Raw genomic sequence first — 14,427 nt, forward strand, 5'->3', positions numbered from 1 at the left:
CCCGCTGTGACGTGCCACAACCAGTGTGCAACAGACGACTTTCTGACATATCACTGAACAACATGCACACTGGCGGATCCAGGCTTGAGTTTTTTTTGGAGGGGGAGGGGGGGGTCAACTCATGCAGGAGCCAAACCTAGGGTACCCCCAAATCCTGTTTTCTCATCGGATTTAAGCTACTTATTTTTCGTCACAGCCCTGACACTATGATTTTTTTTAAACTAAAACGAAAAATATATAAATGGTAGCCCACCCGACCCATGCCTTTATATTACTTTGTAAACACTTACCATTGCTTTTGTCGACCAGTTAACCCGCTTCAGGTCAGTGCTTGGGTCCCTTTGCGGGCCGGGATGTGGTAAAACACTCCCTGTCTAACTCGGCTCCTGGGCCACGAACTGATTGAACTATGTTTCATCATCGTTTGGGGGAGGGGGCAAACGGGCCACTTAAGGCCTCTGGGAAGGGGGCATGGCCCTAAATGCCCCCTCCCTGGATCCGCCAGTGGACCATTGGACCATTGGAGCTGCAGTTGGGTACCTCAGACGTCAGGGTACGCCCTCAGATGTATAAGACTCGCATGGAGACCTCTTATGCTATAGTGGACTGAAAGGACCCAAATGAGCCTGTCTAGGGCTCCCGGAGATAGACGTGGGCCCTCAGGAGCCCGCCAGAGCCCCCAATGAGGGATAAGTGAGGGATACCAAGTGCCTGCAATTGCATATTGCATAAGCCATAACGCCTTTACAGATCAATATATATTATGTATCAGTGGCAGATCCAAGGGTGGCAACATGGGTCATGACCCCTTGGTACGCCCGGGGGAACCACAGGTCTGTCACGGGCACCACCGGCCTAGCAGGGGCACCACCAGCCCGCCAGAGGCACCACCAGCCCGCCAGGGGCACCACAGGCCTAGCAAGGGCACCACGGGCCTGTGAGGGGCCCCACAGGCTTGTCAGGGGCACCCCAGGTCTGTCAGAGACACCAGAGACCTGCCAGGGGCGCCGCCGGCCTCGCAGGGGCACCATGGGCCAGTCAGGGGCACCAGAGGCCTAGGAGGGGTACCACAGGCCTTACAGGGGCACCACCGGCCTTGCAGGGGCACCTTGGGCCTGTCAGGGGCACCACAGTCCTGTCCGAGCCCAGGGGCACCAGCGGCCTAGCAGGGGCACCACAGGCCTGCCAGGGGCACCACCGGTCTAGCAGGGGCACCACCGGCCTCGCAGGGGCGGGGCACCATGGGCCTGTCAGGGGCCCCACCGGCCTCGCAGGGGCACTACCGGCCTCGCAGGCATCACGGCATCATGCAGGGGCACCTTGGGCCTGTCGGGGGCATCACGGGCCTGTTGGGGGTACTTAAGGCTTGTCAGGGGCACCACAGTCCTGTCAGGTCCCAGGGGCATCAGCAGCCTAACAGGGGCACCCTAGGCCCGCCAGAGGCACCACAGGCCTGCCAGGGTCCAGGGGCACCACAGGCCTAGCAAGGGCACCACGGGCCTGTCAGGGGCACCTCAGGCTCCCGTGCACCCCCCCCCCGATCCGCCAGTGATGCCACACCACGCGAAACACCGCCAACTACCAGCTACCGCACCATAAACACGTGCCAACAACAGTCTTTTTTTTGAAGGTCGACTCCGCTCGCGCAACTTTTGACTGACCCTCATTGCTACCATATTGCTTCCATATTATGCTGTGGAAAGCTTTACTTCACCAAGTGGCTAAAAACCTCTATCAAGGTATATTTTCTTAACAATTTTTCTGACGTTTTTTGGGGGGGAGGGGGGCAAACAGGCCACTTTAGGCCTGGGGGGGGGGCCATGGCCCCCGTGGCCCCCCTGGATCCGCCAGTGAACATGCAAACAGTGGCTTGCAACTTTCCGGCGCATTAGCCGGGCCCAACAAGAAATGAGCTCAGAAGTCAGTGCCCTCGCAAGGCCAAATTATCATTATCATCGTCGTCGTCATCGCATACACTGTAAAAAAAGTTTAGTAGGTACCTCCAAGCAGCTAAATGCAGTTTAGCACCATGGTAAAAAACGAGCACCACCCACCGGCTTAAATTAAGCAGGCTAAGAGGGTTCTTTTTGAGTTGTTTATTTTTAGCACCATAAAAATCGTAGCACCATGGCTACTGTATGGGGCTAACAAGATGCTTTTTAATTAGTACCTCATATCTAAAACCCGAAGGGTGATAAAAAATTAGCACCCTGGAGGGTGTATTTTTAGCACACTGAGGGTGCTAGGGTAAAAAAACAAGCCCTCAGGAGGTGCTACATGTTTAGCACCTTAGCACTTAGCACCTTCAGCTAGCACGCAAATAGCTTCTTACTATACCCCAACATACTACTGCAAGCATAACATTAGCATCTATGGACATGAAGAGTCACGGTTAAGCAAAGTCATGCAGGATGCTTTGGGTCATCGGTTGCTGTATTATCCAATATATATATATATATATATATATATATATATATATATATATATATATATATATATATATATATATATATATATATATATATATATATATATATAGTTTATCATTACCGATCACAGGCGGTCACACCATGAAGGGAGATGAACTCCTACAAATGTAGGAGTCCACATTGACCAGACGATGTCAATTCGAAACTCTTCCCACCACCAGTCACGCCGGTCGCGTGGGAAAGCAAAGATGTTTCGCCGTTGCTTATGTTACTTACGTAATGAATTGAATTGGTTTCAGTTGTCAGTTTCGGAACAAAAGCGTTGCCAATAGTCACGTGATGAATGTTGCAGAGGTTTTGAAGATGCATCTTATCTATATTACTTCTGTCCCTCTTGGAAAACGCAAAAAAATGTGCAGCTATATCAGTGGGAGTTTTTTTTTGCTCTCGTGACTTCGCTGGCGAAGGGTAGGCGTGGAGGGTAACCCCATCTCCTAGGGGTTTGTGGGGCGCTGCTGCCAGGTAGGCGTCGATGAATACCTTTCGATGGAGGGGTCGCGAGCCACTGGTGCGCGAATAGTCGTGGAGGGTTACTACTCTCCAGAGTGAATTGCGAAAGTGTTATGTCCTAAATTGACTCCTGGGAGGGTGGCCCTCGCCCCGTTGGGGGGGGGGGCATTTTGGCCCCCCCCCCCCCCCCTGTGGTTTTTCCTGAATAGCAAGAAAACAGCGCGCCAAATTTTCAGTACCTTCCTGGGCATCAATTTGACACCTTCACACCAAATTTCAAGTCTTAGGTCACCTAAGGTCAGGAGTTATTGAGGTCAAACTGAGGTCATGTTCGAGCAAAAATGAGCAAAAAACATGCAATCTTGAAACGCTCACCAAATCTACAGTTATCAAGCAATTTCAAAGTTCTTTATATGGTCTAGTAGAAAAAAAAGCTGCGCTACAAAACTGCTATCTCGGATTTTCAAAATTTTGGGTTTTTGACCCCAAAAAAGCAAAAAATTGATTTTTTTAAGAAAAAAACTAAAAAAATCCAAAATTTTTCCGAATTTCGAAAAATGGAATATATGTGATAGCCCCTGCGCTCTTCTATATACATACCCAATTTCAGATCGATATCTCGTTTTTTGGCCAAGTTATAGCGAAAAAACTGTTCAAAAATGATGGCGTCAATTTTTTTAACTCAATTTTTAGCGATTCTAGACAACGTACGGCAAAACAAAGACCACCATTGAACTCCCCGTGACAAGCTGCATCGATTCGATACCCATTTTATGCAAAATATTAACTTTGAAATTTGACCTAAGTTGACCTGACCTTGACCTGACCTTGACATTACCTTGACCAAAACGTGACCTAAGCTGTCCCCAAAGGCTGCCTGACCCACATAATCGCATTTGTCATGTAAAATGGACCATAAAACATGTATCACACGACACTTTTATATTGTGACCCCCCAGTGACCTGACCTCTGTGACCTGACCTGGTATCAGTGACATCAAATAGCAAAATATGTGTTTGAAGAGCATTTCCCCATCGATGATTTTCAATGAAATGCATTTTACTCGATTTTACAACGCATTTCTTGAAATGCCTGAAAACGGTGAAAATTCGACCTTTGACCTGACCTGTGACGTCATCGGTTTGACCTAGGTCAATAAAATTGGGTCACAAGGTAGTTCCCTGATAGGGCTATCCAACACCGTTTGCCGCTTGTCGCTAGGTTGCGTGGTTCTCGAGATCTTAGGGGGGGGGGGCAAAATGGCCCCCCAACAGGGCGCGCTGCTCGACAGAGCCCAACGGGGCGCGGGTTAAAAATGGTTGCGGATAGGGGTACCCGCGAGGCACCGATTTACTCGCCAGTTTTGGGTGAAATTGTTTTCAGTGTGCCTTCCTCTGAACATCTGAGAATTCTAATAAAAGCCCCAGTCACGTTTGTGCTACAAAGATTAACATGTCGGGAAATGAGTTCAACTGTGTATAATTTGGTCATTTGAGAATAAAGGCTTCCAAAAATAGCAGCGGTATTTAAATTTAGCATGGTGGTGACCTTCTGTTGGTGTTGCAGCGTGTTATTTGTTATATAACCTTACATTTAATTCTGAGAAATATGCTGGTGTGATGTGTTCTGATGAACACGGAGAGTCATCGAGGTCAAGAATAGCCGGGAGTGGATAAGGAACATCTGCATTTACCTACATTTTCAAATTTCATCATTAAAGGTAGTGTGCCACCTTCCAATGATTTCCCATTTTATTTTTCCTAGGATAAGAAGCTTCTGTTTTTACCTAATATCGCAAAAAATGGGCCTAAAATAGTGATTTTTCGCCTAAAAGTTTATCGGTTTTTCGATACGTATAACAACTGTAGTGGGCTGACCTGCAAACAGGGACGCCGGTGAAAACAGGGCGCCGGAGGGCATATGAGTCACGTGACATTTGGAGCTTCTCCCTCTTCGTGGGCCTTCTACATGCTAAACGTCACGTGTAAATTTCACGAACCTTGATCAAATAGCCCCAGGCGCCCTGTTTTCACCGTCGTCCGCAAACAGGCGTCGGCAACAATCGTGAATGCGGCGCACATGTGACAATAAGCAAAGGTCATTATAGAGTTACGACGCACGGGAATGAGTTATCAGCTGTCTAATCGTAGACAACACAATGTCGAATTTAAACTGTAAGCCTGTATTGGTATTGTTTCTTTAATTTGGCTGTCGAACATTAATTTATGGTTTGAAATATTATTTTATGTAAAATAATTGATATGAAACAGCCGTCTCTAAAGTTATGACCCCATCTCACCACATGAAAGTGACAGTAATGACAATGATCAGCTGACGCATTTTTCTTGGCCGAAGTCAGAGCGCGCGGCCCGACGCACCACCACCGCGCCCAAAGCCAGGGCCCCGGTAACGTGTTACGTGAGGTAGCCGAGTCGGGGCAGCGTGCGCTGACCCAAGCCGGGGCCGCGGCTTTGGGCGCGGTCTACCGCATCCCCGGGCAGCCCCGGGCTATCACATGACACCGGGAGGACGCACAGCCCCGGCTTGGGTCAGCGCACGCTGCCCCGACTCGGCTACCTCACGTTACCGGGGCCCTGGCTTTGGGCGCGGTCTACCGCACCACCTAACAGGCGTGATCGAAACCGCAGGAGATGATGATGAACGGGTTTATCGAAACTTGATTGGATGAGCCTATCGGTAATAGCGATTTCAGTGTGTGCATTTATTGTTCATAGTGGTGTGAAATGTGGTTGGGGTACGACCGACAACCCTTCGGGGCGAATTTCGCACTGGAGTACTCAAAATTTGAAGAATTTAAGACGTTTCCATGAGTTTTGAGGGTATGGATAAGTTCTAAAAATCCGGTTCTCCCTCGCCCATGTAGGGGGGGGGGGGTTGGTGCAACCCCCCTGAGGTTTTTCTTAGCTACACGCCGAACCGTTTCAGATAGCCTGCTCAAATTTTCAGTACCCTTTGGGGCATCCTTTGCGCAACTTTTGGTAATTTTTTTTTGTCAAGGTCATGTCAGGTCACGGAGTTATGACGTCATAAAGGGAACAACCTCCGGCCAGATTTACGCTAAATTGGAGATTGCTTCACATTGGTATAAACTATAAATGCCGACTGACCTGACACACTGATGGATTGTTTTAGAATCACAACTGGCTGATTTGACATTGGCACAATGTCCGTTGACATTTTGAAGGTTACTAAAGGTCAAGGTCAGGTCAGTGACCTCGGTTGACCTGTAATGACTTATTGCACTTGTATGCCTTTTCGGGGTATTTTGATGCCCTGAATTCGAATTTGCTATCCATTGCAGGCATCGTCGGTTGTTTTTTGTAGTTCATTTTGGGTCAGGGTCAGGTCAGTGACGTCACACGCCTGACGTGACCCAATGCACAAATGACCTTGCAGACTTCCGATGCTCCCAACGCATCATTTTTAGAGTTATGACATCGAAATATACACCAAACGATAGAGAATTGATCAAGGAATAAGGATCACGATAGTGAAGGTTTCAAGTCGATATCTCTTACCGTTTTGCCGCAATCGGCGCGGAAATCTGAAAAAGTTAGATTTTTCCGAAAATTTGACCTTTGACCGGTCATAAGTAGGTTAAATTTTGACCTAGGACCAAAAAATATACCACCAATCGCGAGATCTCGTTGAGAGCAATCCGTTGGTCTTTTCCGCTAAGCTCTACGACGCTCCGTTTTCAAACGCCAGGGGGGGTCGCACCAACCCCCCCCTGCATGGGCGAAGGTGGCAAAACACCGTTTACGGGCGAGGGTTAACTGTACGGTCCAGGAAAGCTGGCACACTACTTTTAAAGGGAGATAATGAGCTTTCTTTTTTCTTGAATAAAAATTACTCGATATCTATACTATTTCTTCTGTAGTTTCTATAAAATATGAAAATTTCCTAGCACATTTTCGTATGTGAAAAAGGTTTTTATTTTTGCAAAAAAGAAGCAGTACTTGCAGTACTTGTAACACCCACCGAAATGCGTTGTCCTTCTCTATAAAAAAGTCGCAGTATATGGCGCTTTTGTTTCAAACAGCGACGCTTGGGTTTTTGTTTATGTTATCGCCTTGTCGTTGCTTGGTTGTAAGGATTCTAATTTGAATTAGAGTTAATTCGGTTTAGAATTAATTAGATTCTAATTCGGGGGTACATAGTGCCTACTCTTCTTTGTTTCCAAGTATTGTTTTGCGCCACAAATGAACGGCATGCGCCAGAAACGCAGCCAAATCTTGCGATTGCGACTACGAAATTGATTATTTTGGCGTCAGAGCCTGAAGCGAAAAATACAAGCATATTTATTTCAAAAAGACTTCAGGTTTGTCGAACGGTGTTATGAGAATTTTGACAACAGTACTGCATAAGTTTTTCAGTGATGCCGCAAAAGTGTTGTATCTATCTTCTTTTATTGTGCAGTCGGCGGGACCGACTCAAAATTGAGTCGTTGCTACTAAAATAGCAGCATATGGCGTCAGATGATGAACAGGAAAAATAGTTGCGTAAATTTAGACATAAACCACCCCCAAACCATGAATATCTTTTGAAGGCACTATAGACGACCATTAACTAACTAGGGGAAGTTGGGGGAACGCCGAATACTTTTTTTCTGACGCCCGTAGCACGCAAGGTAGACAACATAAGCTATTCTTGTTGGCGTCATTCGAGAGGCCAGTCTTTTGCCTTTCAAACATACCAGGCGCATTTGATGAATTCGCATACCGTTAAGCGCACAAACTAAAAATATCAAAGAAGTGATTTTTTCGGCGTTGCCCCGGACTGCGGGGAAAGCCGAAAATGGGAGAAATGATCTACGGGGAATGCCGACATTGATGTTTTGCCACTTTATCTCAAACTTTATCCAGAATTTATCAAAGCTGACACGCGTTTTAAGAGCTTGAGGACGCTTGGTGCACACTGGAAGTTATAATTGTGTGATATAATAAGAAAATGCCAGGTAAATAATTCCTTATAGGTAACAGGCCGTTGTGTCGGTTGAAAGTGTAATTTGTGTGACTAAAAATTCGCGTTGCTATTCTTCAGCAGTAAAGTCCACGTAGCGTGCTTTAACGTGCGTAATTGCACGTTTTCGGCATTACCCCAGCCAGCCATACTTTCATTTGCAGGCCCATAACTTTTCAACGTGCCGTATAAATTTCAAATAGGCAGCACACTTATGCAAAGACATGCTGAAGATTACTTGACCGAATTGGCCAGACAAACGGTAGCATAATGAGTAAGAAATGCAGCTTCAAAGGCGCATGTAGTACAAGGAACGCGTACCTTGAAAACGCTCTTGGCGCCCTCACAGCCGAAGTATTCCGAATGACGACTCGTAACAAACATGCGATAATTGTAGTCACTTAAGCTTCAGGGCATCACTGACAGGTGGCATCCATGTCTTACGGTTTTCGAAATATCTCGAATTTCGGCTTTGCCCCAACTCCGGCATTGCCCCAACTTCCCCTAGATGTGATGAAGATCAAATGTAAGGAATACGCTCATTTTACAAAATTACATGCAAGTACCAAAAAGTGATGTAAGTACTTATTCAACGGTCATTTTCAGCGCTCCCCGCTAACGTGACTTCAAGTTGAGATATTTGCGGCAAGGTACCGAATTGAGCAAAATGGTTTTAATTTACATTATAACTTGTTGTGTTTTGTCAGAAAATGGTCCTAACGCAGATTTTGTGGGAAAAGGTCATTATCTCCCTCTAACGCCCTAGCTCAGGCGCGTTACACCCAGGCTTCGTCTTCATTGTGGCATGGTGTTTGTGTGAAGATGGGGATGAGTCGAAACATGTCGAAATTGATGCATGGCTAATTTAGTAACAAGGCCGTACTTAAATAAAACATAAGAATGGATTTAAAATCAAAAATACTTAACTTTTGCAGATAAATATCGTCATTGCCAATCACGCACGGATCACCGGATTCATCGGCAGTTAGTCCTGCTGTGCTAAACCGGAATGCATTGATCTTTCGCATTCTTTTTAGTCTCCTTATCTCAAAACATACCAGAGCTTTGATATGGCCAACGTCTAATTAAATAATCAATGTTCTGCAATGAGCAGATAATAGCTCATTTTAATATCGCATCGAACTTCGACTGAGTAGTACATCCGCCAGCCCAGACTCACAGTTTCAACCCCATGACCTTATCAGCTCACCAGTCTGTGTCTCACCCTATTGCATCACGTGACGGCTCTCCCCTCAGTGCGGTCACGTGACCGTCTGGCGGTCTCGTTCCGTCGCCTCTGGGCGCGTGCCACCGTCACCGGCAGGTCTCAGCGCCAGCGGGACAGAGCGGCCGCCAGCTCGCGCGCTGATTGGCTGGGCGAGCGGACGGCTCTCATTCACCGGAGCGGGGCGGACGAGCGCGGCCGCTAGCTCGCCCGGCGCCGGCAGTCGACCGCGTGTGCTCGCCGGGGAGGGTGTGTCGTGCCTGCGCTCAGAACACACACCAGTGAGAGACGAGAGGGCGTGCCGAGACTGATAGCGATGGAAGGAGACAGGATGTGGCTACTGGCGATAGCGCTCCTATCACTGCTGGGCTCAGGTGAGTTATCATCGGTGCGAGGTGACGTGGAATGTTTTATGGTGCGATGATCGGAAGTTGGTGAGTCTCTGTTAATTTACTTTATTGGTAAATGACTGGTGAAGGCAATGGTGTTTTTTTCATTTTATAGGAGTTAAAAAAATAAAACGTATAATCTTTTTATTTAAATGCAATGAATTACAGATGTGCCACTTAATTTTGCACAACTAATTCATAATTGAGACTTATCATTGATCAATACTCATGAGGATTCCAACTGCGTTCATCCTTTTGTTCTTGCTCCAACTGCTTCAAAGCCATTCTGCAGCTTAAACAAAGTCTGCAGTCATCACTCGACAAAAACCGATGACTGCGCAGCGAGCACTCATAGTAAAACTGACGCGAACAATAGTGAAAGGCTGCTGTGTTACCGAATGACGCAGTGAGTTCCGATCGCCTCTCATCTCCTCCGCAACAATCGCTGCCGCCGCCGTCAACAACCAATAACCAGACACTCAAATAACCAGCAACAATGCGCGCTGTGGCCGCGGTACCCAGCGGTAACCCACGCCGGCCGACCGCCGCCCGGTTGCGTGCCGGTCACCACACGCAGACTGTATTGTCGGCCGGACCGACCCGTGAGCCCAGCACCCGCTGATGAAGGACATTGTCTCTGTGCGCCGTGGGAAGAGGCCCACTCAAAGTGGCCAATTTGCCGTGTCTCCGAGGGCTTTGTCAGCGCTTCACGGGCGGTCTGCTTTGGCCGCGGGCGCCGCCGCTGTGACCTCTGCGACTCGTGGGTGACCTGCGGCTGACCTGAGCTGACCTAGTGGTGACCGAGCCCTGACACGTCGCCCCCTCTCTCTCTCGATGGTCTCACATCGTGTGACACGCGTTAGAAAGTCGGACTCTATCCGATGTGGAGGTTTCGGGCACTGAAGAGCGACGATCCAATGGTTCGCTGACCCGCATTGCACAACATTTTGTGACGCTGCTTGTAAGAGGCTTGCGAGCTTCTATCTTAAATGTCACCGTGATATGACCCAGGCGTGTCACAGTCCAAGGCGTTGCGTGAAATTCGCCGCATCATTCCCAACCTGCATGTCGCAAATCATCAGCGGCATCAACCCAATTTCCCTTTCCTGTTGTGAATCAGCGTGCCACAGCTCTGTGGATGAAACCACAATAGAAAGGTCGTCCCGCTGTCCCGCATCCAGCCCTGCGCCGCGCCCCCGCAGGTCACGGAGAGGGAGGTGACACTCGCGAATTCCCGACTCCACGGCTCTGCATGACAATGACGACACCTGCCGCAGCGCAAGACATCAGTGATGTCATTCGACGCAGGTGGAAGTCGCATACCGTTACGCGATCAGCAGACAAAAGTGGACTCGTGCTGCTGACTTGTGATAGGCGGCCAATGTCGGTGGCCGCATGCCAGCTCAGGTGCAACGGGGTGTCCAAACAACATGTTTGCATGGCGAGAGCCCCCTCCCCTCGCTGCATCATAGGTCAGATCACCCACAGAGCGATGGTGCAACAATGCAGCACGGACAATGTGCGGGAGGGTTGGTGAGCGGCTGCAGTGCGGCCCGCCCGTGCGTGGTCAGGGCTGACGTGCACCCTCACTGATCAAACTCGACCTGTGTGTGCCGTACGACCCCAGCCGCTCAGGGAGCTGGTCGGTTTACTACGGTCCACACGCTTAGCTCGGGAGTGGCCGGGCCTCTCCAGAAAGCAGCGTGGGGCTCTCCGGGCCTTCCCGCGCTGATCTCTGGTTATGCTGACACATCCAGTTGACCAACATGTTTGAGCGTGCCAGCTTCCGCGGCTTGTGAGTCACCGCTGCGCGCCCGAGACGACTCCATTCGGTGACATTCACCGCCACCGGTGACAGCTCACCGGCCATTCGGTGACATTTCCACCGCCATTTAGCGCCATTAGCCTTGCGTTAGGTGGCTGTAAAATTCCTCCGATCGGGCATTGTGCCGTGCTATTGTTGGAGCCCGGCTGGGTTTCCACAGTCAGTCGGCGGCAGCGGTGCTCTCGGCGGCGCGGTGCCGTCACCGGCCTTCTTTGTGGGGAGTCGCGGCGGGGCACTTCCGAGGGGACGGGCGGCGGCGGCGCCTTGTTAAAACACGCCAAACACCCCGTCACAGACGGCGGCGGAGGCGGAGACGAGCTGAAGGGTGCGCAGACGGCGCAGCACAGAAGCATAATCCGATGCCGAAAGGGGACGGTGGCGGGATTATCCGCACGGTATGCGACAAACATGGATGAATCCACGGCCGTCAGGATCAATACTAATTCCGGTTTTGGCGGCGATCACAAAAACCCACCATCGCGCTCCCCCGCTCCTCCGCTCCGTTTTATTTTTTTGTTCGGTGTATTTTTCTCGAGCCCAAGTCGTAGATCTCGTATCGACATCCGCCTGGTTCGCGTCACATCTCACGTGCGTCCATTAGGCCTATCTCGTTACTGTCCAATAATTGGTCTACGAGTCACTCGGCGGCCGGCCTGTGGAGCGTTTGTCTTCACGCTTTCTCGCGGGGCAGGTGTCGCGCGCCCGGAGAGGCCGTGGGTGGTCCAAACCGGGAGCGACCCCTCACCGGCCGGAACGGCCGCCCAGTCGCTGATTTTTCTGTGAAACGGGGAGGTGGGTAAAGGGAGGGAGGGAGGGAGAGAGAGAGGCGGAGACCGAGAGGTGATCCATCACGAAATGTCACCGTGCCGGACACTGCGGAAACGGCTTACCCCTTTCAGTGCCGTCAAAGTCCGCCGTCGTTTGTCCGCGCGGGTCACTCCGGGTGGGACCGATCTGACGTATCGGACCCGCCCACGGGGTATTTGTCCGGCCACCCACTGGGCGCGGCAGTCCGGCGGACCCTGTCCATCGTCACCCCGGCATTTGATCGTGGGAGCGGATTTGGCATCCAACCCGCCCGTGCCGGTCGCCAGGCAGCCGGCCAAGTCGCGCCTTATTACGGCGAGCCATTTCGGGATTGATCAATGCGCTGATTGGCGCACGCCATGACTGCTTTGGGCTGTTTTATTCAGCGACGCGACTTCTCAGCCCGTGTGACCACCGGTGAAATCACTCTGAGCCGTGTACCACTCGTCAAATAAAGCTGAGAAGCGTGGGCTGAACACTCAGATTTATTGCCATCTTTAGATGGCGACGGTGGGCTATCCGAGTTTTTATTCAGTCCCTGGCCCGGGATCCTTGGGGTCTTTGGCGTTCCCCTGAAATATTACGATTATGCGAACGCGACTGAGGAACGCTTTCGGTCGACCCTTTTGTCCGACAGTGGCGTGGAAGGCTCCTTTTTTATTCAGAAACCACGGCTCGGTGGCTCCCAATGGCCTATCCCCGTGCCATTTTCGAACTGATCCGGACAGGAATGCCACCGTCTTCGGTGCCGATATTCACAGGAATCCGCTGCTATGAGCTTCGGTAATAACAGACCGCATTCTAAATGCAAAACCCTGAGATGCTCGAGATAATTTCATGCTAATCTCACAATTGGCCGGCCTAGTTGCCACGCAAGCCTAGCGGGCGGCTACTGATGGTAAAACAGGGACTTTGAACAGCAGCCTTGTTTTCGCCGATGTGAGGATAAAACTAAAAGCCTTCCTTCGTTTCCCACCTTGTGACTTCTGTATCTGTGATGAAAATCGTGATGAAGGACACGGAGATGTCTGTATTTTCTCCGGGTGTGACGCTACACTCGGACTATCTATCTCGGCTTGTTCTGAGGTGGCGGCGATCTGTCTGATCTGCCAGATTTTCAGCGGCCGCGGCCGCCGGTCCGTGACAATCCAAAAGGCACTGGGGATCAGACGCGGTCCTGTGATTCCTCAGGATGATCCCCTAGACGGCGACCGCTTTCTCACTTTATGGAACATTGGCGTATTTTTGCGGCTTATCCTTCCTAACGGCCGACGATTGAAGTTCCAGGAAAATTCCGAACCGATAGCTGCTCATTGAAAGCTCCGTCTTTCAGCGAGTCACGTCCGTCGGCGGCCGGGACGATCGTTACTCTTCGCGACCTCCCCTCGACCGTCAGTCCTCAGTCCTCGCCTCTCCCTCACTTTACCCCACCGCGGACCGTCCTCTGGGCATCTCCGGTCTTCCAGACCCCGTGCTTATCGGCGCCAGGCGCCACGCCGGACCGATTTAGTGTAAAATTACCGCCGGGCCGCCACGGCACCGTGCCGGCACGATAACATTATCTCCGCTGGTCGTTACCGATGGCAGAGCGACCACGCCGACCAGCTGCTTCTGAGCCCTACCTGCGGCGCTCTGGGGCACGTGCGTCGGCGGCGCGCGGAGGGTCGCGGCGCCCCGCTGCTGACTGGGAGCGGCTGGTCCCCGCGCGAGGCCGTCGGATCGCACCTGCCTAGCCCCGGGTAATGATCACTGGCTATAGACCGGACGGCCAACCCGCCGGACGGCCGCCTCATAACCATAAACAACCTGTGTGCATTCCGGCTCGAATCGGAGCCCCATTTGGAAACTCAAATACCAATGAATCGTTTAAAGTTGTGAAGAAAAATTGTTCAATAAATATGGTGCGATTCGTTACAGAGTGTAACGAATTTATCATTTATCACACCATGGATATGATAAACTTTGTACCCCTTTTCAAATTTCACAGGAACATGTGGAAAATCACCTAAGTCAACATATTAGAGTTGTTAGTTTCACAATTCTCTCTGGTCATTCAGGGCGCCACATGTGCCGCGCGCCTGTCGGCCTTCCGTTCGGGGGCGACACGCGTCGTCCGGTGCTCCCCATCAGGTGACCGGGGTGCCGCCGTCCGGCCGTGGCGCCGGACCGACATCTGCCCGACCAGCCGTGGCCGTCCAGCTCGCCCCGGAGGCACCGTTTCCTGTCCGGGAGCCTCCCCGCACTCCCAGATTAGCCGC

The 14,427-nt window shown here is 50.7% G+C and overlaps 1 protein-coding gene across 1 annotated transcript in view; it reads left to right on the forward strand.

Moving 5' to 3' along the window:
• The first annotated feature begins 9,272 nt into the window (after positions 1-9,272).
• The window catches only part of LOC122390574, a 40,593-nt gene continuing 35,438 nt past the window's right edge, over positions 9,273-14,427 (forward strand). The window contains exon 1 of the mRNA XM_043383664.1: positions 9,273-9,522. Within this exon, the coding sequence (XP_043239599.1) occupies positions 9,465-9,522 (58 nt within the window). The 5' untranslated portion in view covers positions 9,273-9,464. The remainder of the gene's footprint in view (positions 9,523-14,427) is intronic.

The sequence above is a fragment of the Amphibalanus amphitrite genome, unplaced genomic scaffold, assembly GCF_019059575.1.
Source record: "Amphibalanus amphitrite isolate SeventyFive unplaced genomic scaffold, NRLGWU_Aamphi_draft 000401F_arrow, whole genome shotgun sequence".
In the NCBI taxonomy this organism is placed as follows: Eukaryota; Metazoa; Arthropoda; class Thecostraca; order Balanomorpha; family Balanidae; genus Amphibalanus; species Amphibalanus amphitrite.